This window comes from Drosophila busckii, chromosome 3L, assembly GCF_011750605.1.
Source record: "Drosophila busckii strain San Diego stock center, stock number 13000-0081.31 chromosome 3L, ASM1175060v1, whole genome shotgun sequence".
In the NCBI taxonomy this organism is placed as follows: Eukaryota; Metazoa; Arthropoda; class Insecta; order Diptera; family Drosophilidae; genus Drosophila; species Drosophila busckii.
In genome coordinates, this window is record NC_046606.1 from 9,240,636 (window position 1) to 9,258,104 (window position 17,469).

The 17,469-nt window shown below is 38.6% G+C and overlaps 1 protein-coding gene across 1 annotated transcript; it reads right to left on the reverse strand.

The window, feature by feature from the left end:
• Nucleotides 1-6,435: 6,435 nt before the first annotated feature.
• On the reverse strand, nt 6,436-7,143 carry LOC108598125 (uncharacterized transmembrane protein DDB_G0289901). The gene has a single exon (XM_017984742.1). The coding sequence runs from the start codon at nt 7,141-7,143 to the stop codon at nt 6,436-6,438; it is 708 nt and encodes a 235-aa protein (XP_017840231.1).
• Nucleotides 7,144-17,469: the final 10,326 nt, after the last annotated feature.

The following is a 17,469-nucleotide window of genomic DNA, read 5'->3' on the forward strand; positions in this document are numbered from 1 at the left end:
CTGGTGGTGCTACCGTTGCTGATGTTGTTGCTGTTGTTGTTGTTGTTGGAAGTGGTGTGTTAATGCATATTTCAGACACGTGCGCGCTACGCTTCTTTGATTTTCAGACACCGTTGGCATGGGGCCATGCTTGAGCTGTATACAATGGTCCTGGAATTGGGTTCAACAAGCGCGTTCGGGTTTGGGTGGTTGGGCGCAAAGGTTGGCTGGCAATCGGAATCGGGTAAAAGGCAATGATGAGCGGCTTAACATATTTGTAAAGACCTTTTCTTCTTTTTTTTTTTTTTTTTGTTCTGTTTGTGTGTCTGTATTATTAAAAAACAAAAAGCGATTGCGTAGATTACTATTTGGGGGTGACTGTCTCTGGTATTCTATTTGCATGGGCGTGATATTTTAATTACAACCTGCCCAAGGTATTTGCATATGTATTTGTGTGTATTCCATTAAGTCCCATTGCTTGACTTGCAAACAACAAATAGCAAATTTGTAAAGGTGGAAAGTCTGGCTCTTGGGTCTGATTAGTACTCTGTTGTGTTTGAGCTTGACAAAAGGTTAAGCCCCCAGCCTCTTTGCATATGTTTTTAGATCTTTGCGTGCTCTATTAGTGGAGCTGACCACCCAAAGCGTTGCCCCCCACTCCTTCTCTCTCTCTCTCTCTCTCTCTGCATAGCATTGACCCCAGCCCATTGGCACTCTGGAGTGCGTTTTTATGCCATGTTAAGGCCACTTTATGCGCTTTTTTATATGCCCGCAGCCATAAAAAGTGCCTTACAAACATATAAAAAAAAAACAACGAAGGAAAATGTAAAGCTGCACACACAATACACAAGAATGTGTCACTGTCTGTGTGTGTGTGTCAGAACATATTTTAATACACACACACATATATATGCACATATTTTTATATTTATTGATTTTGTATTAAAACTGTAAGTGCAAGCTTTTAGTTTATTTCTCTTTGTAGCCGCGTCAATTTTTTTATGATATTGAAATAAAGCGTTACACACACACACACACACACATACGCATATATACATTTTATACACACGTATAAATTCAATAAATATAAATAAATAACGAGCTGCGAGCGTTAAAGTTAAATATAAAATATGGAAAATAATTTTAGTGCAAATATTGTGTACGCTTTTATTATTGTTTTATTTTTTTTTATTTTTTTGCTTCTCAACCAAAACGTAATTCATGTGAAAAACACAAACAGGCGACGATTTCGATTCGATTATTTACATTTTGATTTTATTTGTGTGTGCGCACACACGCACACTAATGCAATCATAAAAGCTCATACACATGCGGGTGGGTGGTGAATGGGTTTGGGCTGTGTTTGCTGCCCAAAAGGCATTTTCTTTGCCAGTGAGAAAAATCAATCAAAATCGATTTAAAAGCACAACTTCCGTTGCGGATTTACTCAGTTGTGTGTGCGTGTATGTGTGTGTGTGTTGAAAATGTAACCAATTTATTTGTTTTTATACGTTTGTGTTTTATTGTCTCTGTGCCTTTGATGAAGCCTCCCGCCCTGCCCACTTGGCCAGCCACCTTCTCATCATAAACACATTTCACATCTGCATATCCATTCTGGTCAATTTTCAATAAAGAAAATACACACACACACACACATAGGCACGCACATTTATAAAATAAAGCACTGCACGCATTTACAAATTTCCAACGGTTTGTTTGCAAAGTCTGGGGTTGGAGTCTGATTGGGTCAAAATCGGACAAAAACAATAAAATAGTGGAAATGGCATAAATGCTTAATTCAGGACATTTGAATATTTCATAAGGACATGACCCACATACAAAACAAAGCACAAGCAAAACCAAATAATGATTACAATGTGCGTATGCGTATATGTATGTGTGTATGTGTGTGTGAGCAAATCGCATTTTATTGAGGTGAGTAGCTTCGATAGTTTGCCAATAATTGAGTGTGTGTGTGTGTGTGTGAATTTTATGAATATTTAGGCAAATTTGAACGTGATAATGCAAATTTCGATGCAAGGGAAAATTTAAAATATTTGCATCAGCCCGGCAATACTATTAACAGATAAGAAGCCTTCAATTTAGAATTCGCGTGTAAACAGAATTTTAATTACGAACTATAATTAGAATTTAAATTTAAAACTACATATATTTTTCTCCATAATTTTGTATTATCAAGCTCAAATTTATTTAATTATTTATTACTAACACATGTCTGAATTTAGAAAAACAAAAACTCATGTATATCTGAATCCCAATATATAAATTTATATACCATTTTTTTTTGTAATTTTAAATATTATTATAATTAATTTTTGTAATTATTTTCTTCTCTCTTATATATTTAATAAAATAATTAAATTTTATTATAATTAAATTTAAATATTTATTGTAATCATTTGCTTGCTGTCTATAATATAAATTTAATAAATACTGATCATTTGAAATTTAAAAACCTAACATATAAATAATTGAAAACTATATATTTTATTTAGTGTGCCTATTTTTAATGTTTTTTGTGTCATAAATTCTCAAATTTTGTGCAGTATTTTTTCCGCTTGCTTTATCAATTTTGCTGTACTGATTAATTTATAAACATTTGATTTCCTCAGTTAGCTACCCCGATAAAACGAGAACATAGCAATTTGAAAGTTTGGCAAGAATGTTGAGATTTCGTTACGCACGACTCGTTTATCGATGTTGATTTCCTAAAGCAATCAATTTCCATCCTCGTTCCCATTGGAATTTCTCTATAGAAAGAGAGAGAGAGAGAGAGGTGGCCACTTGAGCAGCACCTGACAAGTCCCAAGAATCGGTCAGTCAGTCAGTCATACATATCATTTACAAATGATTGCCACTGACAGACGCTGACGCCGGCGGCGCAGCTGGCGTCAACGCACTTCAATTTAGTACAATGATAAATTACTTATGACTCGGCCAGACATTTGATGAGCAGCACCTGAAAGCGTTTAGCGTTAAGGCTAACAATAAATTGCAATAAACGTTGCTTCGAGCTATGCACGTGCGCGACAGCGAGAGGGGTAGGCGGGGTGGGGGGTGGTAGCTAGTGGGCGTCAGTGTGTCGATGTGTGGCAAAGGGTGCAATGAACAAAAAGAAAACCAAAATGAATTAGTAATAAAATATTTGCTGTTTGTTTGTTCGCTTTGCGCTCTTTTCGGTTTCGGCAATGTGTTTTGCAAACTTTTTCTTTGCCTCTGCTTGTAATTATGCACGTGTGTGTGTGTGAGAGCTTTGTATACTTGGCAGCCAACAAAGACGACAAACAAGCGAGCGCTGGAGACAAATCGATGAAGGCGTCACTCCACAGCCAATGCAAGAGTGAGAGAGAGAGAGAAAGAGAGAGAGCGCTAGAGGGGGACAGGACGTGGTTAATGGCGTTGACTGCGGCGCACGTCTGGCGCTGACAGTGTCGTCGACCAGACGGAATGGCAGGGCGACTACACACGACGTTATGACGCCAACAATGCCAATAACAGCAACAACAGCAACAGCAACAACAATAACAATGATGTTGATAATAATAACAAAAGCAACTACTTACTTTTACAATTGTTAGCCAAACAATATTGGTAACTTGAAGCACAAGCCCCAAGTCAGTGAAGCTGTCAAATGTTTGCCAAGGCATATCGCTAACGATATTATAGCATGCTCAGATCCATGGATAAATAACTGTACACAAACATTTAAAGTAGCCAAAAGCACATGCTAAATATTAATACACTTTGATATTTTTATAAAGAGCTGTAGGCACGCATATTAACATTAACATAAGTATTATAATTATGTTTTATGAACTGTTGATAATATTAAAGGCAAAGCGTATCATAAAGTTGGGCAAATACATGTAAAAGGCAGCAGAAGACGTGGCATAACTTCTAGAGCATAAATTCTTGACAAACTGCGTCGATTGCGCCATGTTTATCAGTCTGTCCGTCTGTATGAGCTTCAAAAACTCAGCGACTATAAGAACTAGATCTACCAAATTTTATATAAAGGTACTCCTAACTACTAAGCATACGCTTGCATATTTTTTTTCCTGCCTACTTACCCGCAAATCGAAAAAAGTCATTTAAAATATTTTAAATAAATCGATTTATACCCACATTATTTAACGTCGCCTAATCATGCGCTCGATTATAAATTTGTGTGCTATTTTTCAAGTCAATTGGTTGCTTTTCTATAATTTGCTCTTACTTAAAATACCAATTAAAAAACAAATTTACTTAAGTTTATTTTGAAGCAATCCCAGTGGATTGCTAATTGTAAGTGAAGTTGCTGCTGCTCTGGGGTTGCTCAAGTGAATGAGTGCGGAAGACGCGAGGGTCGCATAAACTGTTTGCACTTGGCTCATTGATTGTGTTTTCGCTGATGTTGCTGTTGCTGTTGCACACGCGCCCACAGTCAACAGACTGAGCACACACACGAACCGCTCAGCGCTCAAAGCGACTTTGTCAATAATATGCGGGAAGCGAGAGAGAGTGAGAGAGAGTGAGAGAGAGTGAGTGAGTGCTCGATTGAAGCTAGAACAAAATAACTTAACTTTGGCTTGACGCTTTGCTGTTGTTGTTGCTATTTGGCAAACACGCAATTTTCCACTTTATTGGCGCTGCACGTGCACGCAGCAGCAGCGTCAATCAACAATATTAAAATTAAAATAATAACAACAGTTTTTTTTTTTCTTTGAAAGTTCCACACACACACATTCGTTTAGGCAAACGAATTGTTTGCAAATCAACGGAAAATCTAAAAATTTTCCATTAACTCATTTCACATTTTGGACGCGCTAAAGTACAAATAATTTTAGCATAGGCATATATGAATCTATATTAAGTAATATGTGCGGAGGAGGCTGATCGAGAATTTGCTGCGATTTGTTTGTTTATGTAGCCGCAACAAGTTGATGTCTGTTTGTTGGTAAAGCGGGCGGTGGTTGGGGGTGTGGGCAACTAGTTGTATCAATGGTTTAATGATTGTTTTTATAATTTTCGTTGTGCGCAATCAAATTTTGCGCAACAGTCCCAAAAATAATACTCAGTGCTCACTTCCTTTGGCCATCAAAATTTATAAATCAATACATAAAGTTTGGGGGAGGTCGCTCCGCCCCCTCCAACAACAACTGAAGCTAACAACAAATTGGATTTGTTGCGCCTTCTTTCAAACGGTTTTTTATACATTTATTATATTCTTCGCCAGTTTTTTTCTCCTTCTTTTCTTTCTTTATTGTGAAAACGTTAAGGAAACCAAAAAGTCGTCGCGCACAACTTGCCATTCATACCGTTAGTAGTTGTTATTGTTGTTGTTGTTATTGTATGGCTACTGTAACTGTTGTCGTTGTTGGCGTCATTGTCGGCCCCCCCGCCGCCCACTCACTCCTCTCTCACAATTTGCACACTTTGAGCGCCTAATCAAGTAACCCGAACACGTTCTTTGTTAGATTTATATGGAAAATATTTTTATACAAGCCAAGGCTGCCGCCGCCCCCCACCCCCGCCAAGCTTAGATTCAGCCAGCGTATCACCCTCTGTGTGGGGCAATGGAAAAAGCTTTTTTTTTCCTGCACTTTTGCCCTTTTTGTGTGCGCCGGGGCAAGTGAAGTGTGAGTGGTATCCTCAATATCCTTGGCTGCCTGGCTGGGCTGAATTTCTTAGTGGATTGGCGACGTCGCCGCGCCACCAAAGTGATATTTTACATATTCTTTTTTCCACAGACTTTTTTATTATTATTTTTCACTGCTTTGCTTTTGATACACTTAGCTAATTCGGTGGGAAGGGGTATCTCAAAGATGTGCAAAAGAATGTGGCAAAGAACACATGAGGAGCTATCAATTCAAGAAAATGGACTGAATGGAACTGAAACAAGAACATTCGTCTAGAAGTATAATAGCTAGAAGATGGATAGAAGAGAGTTACCAAATTTAGCATGTTTCCCCATAAAATGGGGATTCGGTGATAATTCCAAAATTGTTCGATAAATCTCCGTTCTTTGCTCAAAGTGTATCTAAAGTTGGTTGCGCCCACAATTAGCTGCACACTGTTATATATACATATGTATATATATAATGCGCCCACATTTTGCTTTTGCTTTTGCTTTTCTCAGACATTTTTTGGTTGCTTGAATTTTATTGCTTTGCGCTTAAGCGTGTTTCTTAAGCTCTGAGGAAAGAGTAAGAAGAAGAGAAAATTGTTAGAAGGGGTAGAATTTCAAATGCAGTTATATTTGCTGTGGTAATTTCAGTGCCTAATGGAAAATTGAAAAGAAATATTTTTGTTTCAAGTGCTTAAGCGGCCACACCCCACAACAAAGCAAAGAGTAAGCTCCATAGATTGTGAAATTAAAAGGGACTTTAATGTAAAACGCTGTTTAATGAAATGAGCTAACAAAGATGAAATGATGGTTAATATAAAATGGGAGCTCTACCAGCTGCCGCCATTGCCGCCCTGAGGGGACCAGCCGCCTGACTGAGCACCGCCCGAGGACCAACCGCCGCTGGAGCCACCGCCTTGGGATGACCAACCACCACTGGCGCCACCGCCCTGGGAGGACCAACCGCCGCTGGCGCCACCACCCTGGGAGGACCAGCCATCGCTTGAAGGACCACCAGACGACCAGCCGCCATTGGAGGGACCCGCTGAGGACCAGCCGGCGGAGTCGCCTGCATCACCAGCGCTCTCCGAGATAATTTTAATGATTTTAACAGCAGTAGTGGCATCATTACCACCAGATGACCAGCCCGAGGAGCCAGAGCCGCCAGCTGACCAGCCACTGCTAGCTCCACCATGTCCACCATGACCGCCAGCTTGAGGCTGCTGTGTGATAATCTTGATTATCTTAATCTCTTGATTCTGTGAGGCGCCATGACCGGAGGAGCCGCCGCCTTGCGACCAGCCAGCAGCTTGCCCACCAGCAGCGGACCAGCCAACAGAATCTCCACCAGCTCCTGCAGCTTGCCAGCCGCCGCCTTGATTGCCTGCCGGCGCCGTTTCGTGTATCACTTTGATGATCTTAATGTTGTCGCCACCGCCAGCGCCATGATGATCTCCATGTCCACCGCCGCCAGCACCGCCAATATAGCCAGCGTTAACCACTGAGCTGATAGCCAACAAGCACACAAATAATTTCATTTTAATTGTTGATCTGTTTGTTTGAAGCCAAAGCGTTTGACTGTTGACTTTGCCAGCTGCGGCTGTAACTTTTATAGGGCAACGCAGCTGGCCTCGCTGGAACACCTCCATGCTCGAAGCTCGCCAAGCGGCAAGTGCAGCAGCCCGCGGCTACTCTCCTGAAGATGTTTGCTGCTGTTTGCCAAATGGGCGCTCAAGTGGCCAAAACAAAAACGAAAGCAGCGCCCTCAGTTAAGATGACGCTGGCGTCAATTGTTGCTGCCACTTGCACGAATGTTACCGAATCACCAAATCATTGTTGCTCAGGCCTTGATGTTGTTGAGAATTGATTATGTCACTGAATTTCCAGTGCAGTTTGCATTTACTCTAACGATTTAACAGGTTGACTCAGCTAACTAACTAATTAACTGTTTAGCATTAGGCTATGAAACATAAAACTTTTAAATATACTTATATGAAATAAATAATGTTGAATTTATATTTTATTTATTTAATTTTTTTATAGATTCATCCGATTTAACGCAGTTTTTTGTTTAAAGTGTATAATAAGTTGGCTGCGACCAACTTTAGCTGCTCGCCTGTTGAATTTATATGCAACTACTATTTCGGAGCTTACTTTAGTTAGTTTACCTATGCAGATCTAAAACATGTAACTCTTAAATAAATTTATACCAAGTGAAAACGATTCTAATTTATTTATGATATTTGTTTCTAAACTATTAGAAAGACAAAAGCTTTAATTTATTTAAACAATTTCTTTATAGAATCATCTGATCTTACGCAGTTTTTTGCTCAAAGTGTATTTAAAGTTGGGTGCGAACAACTTTAAGTGCCTTTTTGTAGTTAGAGCAGTTACTTCAGTTAGATTAACTACCATGAACTAGTTCTACTTCGTTAAATCTATAAGAAAATATGTTTCTTAAATGTTTATTGCAAGTGTAGCCCGAAAAATTTTAATTTAATAATTATAATGTATAATAATATTTAAACAAATTTGTAATATTTTTATTTGATTAATTAATTATTGCACTTTGAATGAATTAATTATTGAAGCATTTTTTTTAGAGTATCTAACGCATTCGTTATAATTAAGTTTGTTTTGGGACTTTCTATGCGATTATGCAAGCCGCACAATTCACTTTCGACGTCAAAGCAGCGCGCTTGAGCTTGAAGTTCAATTTTGGCACTGATAATGATCGATGGGCAGATGATTAATGCGCATTTGGATTTGGGTGAGCAAAGCGTCGCGTCGTCGTCGTCGGCCCTGACATCGTTCAGCTTAAGCAGCTACTGCAACGAGTTACGCAGCAGTCAGCTTTGAGCTGCGAGCTGTGAGCTGATTGCTACGAAAGCTGTGCAACAATTTGTTTAACCAATAAGGCAATGAATGAAACTGTTATAAATTGTTGCTGCTGCGCTTTTTGCATTTCGCACTCGACCATATAAAGTCAATTAAATAATATTTCGTTAGATACGCATTAAATATAATATTACATAATCGAAAAACAGCGAATAGCGACAGTTTGCGGCTTTATAAATAGGCGCAGGCCTTAGCGGGCCGATTAGATGATTGTTGCCCCCCCCCCCCCCCAACCACTCCCCCCCCCCCCTCCCACCACTCGCTCCCTACGCAGCAGACACGAGTTGGGAATGTGCGGCGATTGGCAACAGAAAATCAGAGCAAGCGACGCACGCAACATTTGTTGTTGTCACTGTTTGTTTTTTGTTTTATTTATTTATATGTATTTTTTTTTATTTTAGTTATTTTGTACTCGTACTTTATGCAACATGTTGCAAACACGCGTCGTCGTCGTTGCCGCTGCTGCTAAAGTTAAAAAGTTGCCGCTGACTGTTTATTAAATTTTACCACGCTGACATTTTGACGACGTTCAAAAATTTTTGCGGTTGGTCGAAAACTAAAATAAAGTTGCAATTGCTGCAAAATGTTGCTGGGCTCGGCATTGCAGCAATTGCAGCAGCAACCTGTCAAGAGACCAACCAGCCAAGCTTCCCAGATACCCAAGTGTATATGAAAGCTTACGAGTTGCATATGACAGACTCTCTGGGGCTGTCCATTCTCAAGTACGTCCAGCGCACTGGGCGCTGCCACTTTGTGAATACTTTTTGTAAACACAACAATTTCGAGAGTCAGCAGTTTTTAAATTGCGCAGCTACTGCGAATACAAATACCCTATAAATTCCTTGGACTGTGGCTTAGCATATTAAATTAAAATTGAGCTGCTCAATTGAGTCAACGCTCAAGTGAAGTTCGCTCAAATTGAGCAGTTGCCATGAGTTAGGTATGAAAATATTTAAACTGGGATTAATTGTCAACTCAAAATGTTACAAATTCTTAGAATATTTCCAAATGGTTCCAAGTTCAACTGGGTGCTAGTAATTTAAATTTAAAAATTGTTTGTGGGACTCTTTATTTAAAAATTCATTCAATACTTAGTGGCTTTTAATTTTTACCTCATCTTGATACGAAATATAAAATTGCAATAATCCAATTTTTATTTTAATTTAGATTTATTTTGAATTATTTTTTGTTCAGAATTTTTCGTAGCTTATTATCAATTTTTTTTAACCATCAAATCGACCCACTCTAATGTGTTAACGTTGATTTTGTATAATTTATTTTGACTTTCTGTCAATTGTCGTGCATACCCCACTGTAGTAGTCAACAGCTGATTTTGTATGGACATAAACATAACTCGGCACCTTTGGCTCATATGTGTTGCACATTTGATGATTTGGTGTCTGGCTAAAGATCGTGACACGCGGCTGTTGCAACAAATTGCGGCTTACGATGCATTTACAACGATAACTAAAGCCCTAAACGTATAGCAAGGCGATCTGAACTCGAGGCGAGTTCAACTGCAAGTATTTGGCAACAGCCAGCTTAAAGCTCTATAACAATACAGTTAACCTATTAAAAAGGCAGACAACATGTGTAAGTTTTGTTGTAAACAACAAAAAGTTATTAACAATCGAATTGTTGTTTGAGCTGAGTTGCTAGTTGATGAAAAATTAATGTAAATTATTAAATAGAAATAAATTTTACATGCTCTAACAATATTTTTAGTTACCATAGCTTATTTAATTAGCTGGCTCTAATTACTGGAACAACAAGTGCAAATAGAAATTTTCATTCAATTCAATGTATTTTAAATTATTATTAGCGTTCTTAAGATGAACTACTGGGAGTTTATATTCATTTCGATGCTTATGGATACGATGTTTGTCAAAAATCCGTGTCGAGCAGAAGTCAATTGCTTCCATACTAAAGAATTATACTGGGGCTAATAAGTGCCACATAAAGTTTATTTAAATAAAACAATGTGCATTTAATAAACTAAAACTTACAGCAGAAATCCAGTGTATTTATAATAATAATTTAATAAATATTGCAAATAAAACAGGGAAATGCATGGGCTTACGCGTCGTATGCGCAACTTGTGTGTGTTCGCATTCTCGAGAGCGCGTGTCACATTCGCTTTTCGTCTCAATTGCACAGACAAATTGCACGAACAGATTTGACAGTTGGAATTTGACTTTTTGATTGACAACTAGGCCGATCTCAGCTGCGGCTCCAGCTCCAGCTCCACTCACTGCCCCATGGCGCAATTTTAAAGTTCAGTTGGCACTCCGCAAACATTTGCGCAACAACGACAATAAATTCAATTATGCTGCAAGGAAACTGCAAGAAAAAATAACTTGGACACCTACACAATAGACAAAGCACAATTGCCAAAAAATAAAAAAGGCATAGCGACAAATATCAGAGTGTGACGCCCCCCCTAGGCCAGTGAGCAATACGTCAATGCCAAATAAAACCTGCCACAGCAATTGGCAGCGTGCAACAAAACGGGGCAAGCGATCGAAAGTAAATATAACAAATAAGTTTAGCAACAAATACCAACAATTTTAACTATTTGCATTTTTTTTTGCAATTCGAAATTTAATTTACTTTTGCTTCCTTTTTTTGCCTCTTTTTTGCAGCAGTTTGATCTGACTTAGCGCTGCATAATATTCCTTCTCAGTTAGATGCGGAAAAGGCGATATGGTGGTATATATTTCGATCTCCAGCAGAGCTAAGCGATACCGCATCTCAGTCACTACCAACAGCATCTCGGCTCGGTCTAGGCCTGCAGCTTGCTCGCTGCTTGCAACAACTGGCGGCAACTCCTGATGGCGTTTGCTTATTAATTCACGAGCTCGACCATAGATATAATTGAATACACGCTTAGATAAAATCATTACAGCGACAAAAATGATCAAAACCATTTTCAGCTGTTTGTTTAATGTTGAAACTTTGATCTAGAAATTTAAATTCACAGCTAGCTGAGCTCACAACAATAGCAATTACCACTGTACTCGTCAAGCGCTCGATTCGTTCGAATTTCAGCTGCTCATTTGAAAGTTGGCCAAGGCGCCTTTCCTTTTATTATTTTTTATTTCTATTTTTTATTTACGTTTATTGTCTCTCTCTCTCTCTCTCTCTATCTCTGTGTGTGTCACTTGCTGCGAAAGTACAACAAGTTGAAAGTTAAGCAGCGATTACAGCTGCTGTTGCCCCCTTAGGCTTGGCTATATCATCATTAGCCAAGCTCAGATCCCTAGGAGGCCTCTCGACAAGCATGAGCAATTAGCTGCAGCGCAAAGTGAATGCCACAGCTTAAAGAGAGCAGCAGCAGCAGCAAATTTCAGAAATTAAATTTTACTAGCAAATGAAATTAATATAAACTGCTGTGAGCTTAAGTCGAGTCAAGCTTGTATGCATAGACGATTTTAATATAAGTTTAATTTTTGCAAATTAAAACTTTCATTTAACAAAATAAAATAAAGCTGAGTGTGATTTAATATATAATATTGTATTTAAAAAAAATTAAACTTAAATTGCAAGCAAAAAGAAAATAAATCTGAGATAGAATTTATATTTATAACAAACTATTTGTAGAGCATTCAGTACTGACTTGCAACATGCCACAAAAGACGTTTGCAACAGATACTAAGCATAGATAATTTGCTGGTGCCAGTGCCAAATGTAATTCCGGCCATATAACTGACTAACGGTAAGGCAAAGCAAACAACAACGATAGCAAACAATCAAACACACACAAACAAACTTTTTCGTTAACTGTTTCCACAATTTTTCGCAGCAAGAGCGGCACACAATGAGCCAAGAGACAGTTGCGAAAAGGGGAGGAGCAGTGGAGCGGCAACGATGGGGGGAACGCTGCCAAGCCAAACAAACAACTTCATGGGCAACGTGCAAAAATTCAATTGCTTCAAGTCAACTTCGTCATCAGCCTCAAATGTTGTTGTTGTTGTTGTTGTTGTTGTTGGCAAGTTGCAGTTGCAACAAAATCTTAGCGCTCAGCTTAGAGTGAAGTTTTATGCATTTGTCAGGCGCTACGCGACGCAGTCAAAAGTTTGCCGCAAAATGTCAGTCAGTCAGCCAGCTGCGCATTTGAGTGCGTCCGTCCGTCCGTCCGTTCGCTGCGCTCTAAGCTAACTCAGCGCACTTTCTTTCAGGACGCAGCAGCAGCGTTCAGCTGAGTTTGCAATTTTGACAACAGCTGAAATGTATCTTTCACCGCATTGCTCTCTCTCTCTCACTCTCTGTCTCTCTTTCTCTTTCTCTTTGAATGCTCATATGATAATTTGCTTGTGGCTCGCTTTTGTTCGTAGCCAAAACATCATTCAGCATGTGAATTCAGCGCTTAGCTGCACTTCAAGTGCAACTGCAACTGCTCTAACTGTTGCCACAGTCTGTGGCAACAACATTTTCACTAGCTGCCGCTGCCGCTGCCGCTGCTGCGCCAATCGACGCTCCACTTTTTAGAGTCAACATTTTTTATGCTTCAACTAAACAATCAACTTTTCAAACTGTTTTTTTGTTTGTATTTTCTTCTACAATTTCTTCCTACTCTTCTGTTTTTCGTTTAATTTTTGCTGTTGTTGGCCATTGTTGTTGCTGTGCTTTGCTTTGTTGGCTGCACTTTTTGACGGCTTTTATTGTTTGCCAATTTCTGGACCCGAGAGCAGCCGAGCCAGCCAGCCAGCCAAGCATTCCACCAAGCGACGCACCGACCGTCCCGTCAAGCGTGCGCCCAATTTGAGCGTCTAACTGGTTCGCTTGCCACAGCCCACCCCACCCCACTGGCCATGTTGCCACAACCGCACTCCAGGCCAAGCGCATCCATTGTAAATCCGCTACGTTGAATGGTGGCGATGAGGAAGCGTTTTGTTAAGCTTGTTGCCGATCACTGGACGTGTGGCCAGAGAGAGAGAGAGAGAGAGAGAGGAGGAGCAGGCGTTGTCTCTCTCTCTCTGTCTCCTTTGCTGCAGTTTCTCTTCTATTTATTATTGCAAATGCAATTGACTTATTGTTGTTGCTGTTGCTTTGAGGCCATTGTTGTTGCTCTTGTTGCCATTTCATCGATCTGTCGGGGCAACAAACAGTGCATGTTGCATTTGCTTTTCTATGCAACATTTGACGATGTTGTCGACACAAATTGCCGCGAACCTTCATGCTCTGACCCCATTGCTCAGCCAATGTCTTTACACCTTTGCTCTCCCTCTAGTGCCCGAGATTTTATTTAATAAGCATTTGAGCAGTTTTCGAATATATAGAGCATATAGTAAAGCCAAATCAGTTACAAACAGACCTTTGCTTACAACACTTAATAAATATTATTCTGGCCTTTCAAAAAAATTAAACTAAATTTAATAAAATTTAATTAAATTTGTACCAAGTCGAATTTTTCATTTAGAATATTTTAAATGTCTTGATTGATTTTTCATTTGTGCGAGATATTTGTAAATAATGCAAAGGAAGACAAAAGGAAGAAAAAGGGAAGACAGACCGATCTAATGACTTTTGAAATTTCAACGATTCCCATTGCGAATTTCCTAATCCATTTGGCAATTCTAATATCTAGCAAATCTTAATTAACCAAACGCTGTTCAGCTCGAAACGTTTACTCAATTCACTTATTGCTGCAGAGATTATGCAAATAATTAATGATTGGAATGTTTTCTTAAGTTCAGCCAAAGTTCAAATGCGCTCAACTCGGAGACTGCAAGCGGCAAAGAGAGTTAAGCAGTTTACGTTAGAGCAACAAGCAGCCAAGCCGCAGCAGAGAGAAAATTATAGCGCGTCATTGTCGGTTGGCTCGTCAGTTAGTCAGTCAGTCAGTCAGTTAGTCAGTTCATAAGCAAAACTGGCACAGCGGAGTTCAAAGACAAAAAGGCAAAAGCAAAAACAAATACATAAATTTACAAGAACAAGTATAAGAAGATGTAGAAGAAGAAGAAGTAGAAATAAAATCTATTTACAGTTAGCTGATTGTACCCATTTCATTTGTGAGCTTTTAGATTGTTTCCCCCACACACAAGCAAATAAGTAAGACAGACAAAAGAGAAGCCAACGAACGCACTGTCTCCAAAAAGAAGAAAAATTAAGAAGAAAAAAAAAACGAGTATCTAGTGCAAGACGACAATCAGCAGAGAGCAGCAGCATGAGAGAGGCAGAGAGAGTTGATGAATCCGAATTATGAACCAATTTACAAATTACTAGAGCCCAAGCGGTCCAAGAACAATAAACAAAGATCGCTGGGAAAACAACACGCCCCAGTCTACAAGTCTGGAGTGAGCAAAGCACCCCGCTAAGTTCTCTAAGGCCATTAACCAAATAATGTAGCACGAACTAGTTTTCAAGCACTTGCCGCACTTTTATTCAAAATCTTAACTCGAAAGTTGTATTAAGCAGTTGAGAATAGTTCGAAATTTACATAAATAATTACAGCTGAGCTTATGTTTATTTATGCAAATTGTAAGCACAACAAATTTGCAGTTGACTGACTCACAAAATTCCCCTTTTTTATCAACTCGATTTGCTGCATTTACTTTAGTTTATAAATTGTTTGTTTATATACATACAGACATATATTTGTTAATATATCTGATTGCGCTCATGGCCTATGCTTTGTCTGCTGCTTTGTATTTGTGGCAAGTTCTTGGAAATTGTTGTACGCCTGTCTCCAGCTGCTGCTGCCGCTGCCGCTGCGCGAATTCAATTAAAATGCCGCTTCATACAGACATAACATGCTTGACTTCGCAGGCAGCGGGGCCAACTACTGATCGCGTCTGTTGAACTCGCTGCTCATTTATTTTGCTCTCAAGTCTTATTAATTTGTGAAAGTTCTGCCACGCCCCCAACAACTCTAAGCTGACACCTGCTGTTGTAGCAGCTCAACTTATAACTGGTCTGAACTTGCAACTTGCCGCCGCTTTAAGCTAAACGCCGAATTCAAATCTTGTCGTGCTGATAAATTAATTGGCTCAGTCCACACGCTTTTATTATCACACATCAACAGTTGCCAAAGTGTTGACAGGCATTTGCATTTTCACAGCCACACCCCCCAACCACCCACTTAACATACAATAAGCGTTGCTTGCAGCTCTGTGTGTGTGTGAAAATCTTTGCCTAGCTTCGCCCATTACTCATATTTCTATAGAAGCGCTTATCAACTGTTTGCTGATAAGCAATTCTGCAGTGAGTCAGCGGTTCAGTCGGTTCAGCGATTCGAGTGGAGTTCACAATTCGCTCCACACTCATATTAGGGGGCTCAGCTTACAACTTGTTGCATAACAAACAAACAAAACTTGTTTGCTGCTTGTTGCCCATTTTATTTTTGTTTTTTCTGTAGCTCATTTTTTAATTTTTTGAAAATAGAAAAAAATAAAAGTTAATTCGCTTAACAAAAAACCAAATAGCAAAAGCCTTTTATTGTTGTTGTTGTTGTTCGTTTCAGCTACAGCTGCACTTTTAGATACAGTTACAGCTCTCCAGATACAGATACAGCTACAGCTACAGCTACATATGCGTGTCAGTCTGTCCGTCTGTCTGTCGGCTGCTCATTGCGCAGTTAATTTGTTCATGCGCTCAAAGCGTCAATACAATTTGACTTTCACTTATTTTTAGGCGACGACCCAACAGTGCAACAACAACAAAAACCAAAACAAGAGATAGAAGACTCAGGCGCCACACAAGCTAGACCTGAGACGAAGATGGAGCAAACCAGCTGGTTACGCAATTGAGTGTGAAATGCTTCAAACAGCTGAGCAGCGATCATAAAAACATAAGAAATATAGAAACACTTGTATAATATATTTGTAAAAAGCAAGCGACTGACGAAAACGCATAAAAAATAATATTTATATACGAAACAAACCTAGATAATATCATAAAAAATTGCAAGCGACTAGACTAGGTTATATCTGATAAATTATTTTTCACAATTCATAATCATAGTTTTGAATTTTTGCTTATATAGTCAGCAATACTTATGTTTAAATATATTTATGTATTTAGATTTTTTTGTATTATAAATTGTAAATTTCTACCGTCGATAGTCCAAAAATTGATATTAAACTAAATGCGTAAAGAAAATAAACGAAGTCGAGAGCAAAATGTGTGGACTTAATTTAGATTATTTTGTATAATGTTGTAAATTTCTTTGGTCAACTGTTTGTAGTTTATATTATGCTATTAAATAAATCTGAGTAAATTGATTTAAATGATAGAGAGTAAGGTTATTAAATATAAATCTTAATATATTAATGGTAAAAATGAATAAATCATAAAATAAGTAAATTAATATAAAAGCTTCAAAATTTAGCTTAAATGATTAATGCATGAAAATGTTAAGAAGAAGAAGATTTAAATGTAAATGCAATTTGTTGTGCATTACGCATACGTCACGACAGCCCAAACTGCTGAATAGTTTCCAAAATTAAACAAATCAGTTTATTTATATAAAGCTTTAAATATGTGTAGATCTCTGTAGCAATTGTTGCACTTCAATACTTAAAGTTGCATTGCGCTTCACTCAAAATAAACTTTTTCTATGCACATGTAAACTAATTGAACTAACTATTCAAAAACAATGTAATTGCATTTGGTTTTTGCAATCAATTTGCTTTGTTTTATTTATAAAATGTTGCTATATTTGTAGTTCACATGAGCCGCAGCTCCGATGCCAATTGGCAGCTTAACACCCAATCGTATGATTCAGCGCATTTGTAGCCGCAGTTATTTAGTCTATACTGCAACGGCTGCTGCAGCAAATAACAAAAGCAACAGCAACAACAATAACAACAACAACAAAATAAATAAATAAATAACAACAAATTTTTAGGCAGCAATCTTGCAGATACGATTTCGTTTAGGTTTCAATTTTGGGTCGCTGTTGTTGTTGCTGTTGCTTGGCGCGCGCAATTGATGTTGTAACATGGCTACTACGAGTGCAACATTTG

Excerpts from the sequence above, each read along its gene's own strand:
- LOC108598125 (XM_017984742.1), bottom strand. The coding sequence starts at position 7,143 with ATGAAATTATTTGTGTGCTTGTTGGCTATCAGCTCAGTGGTTAACGCT.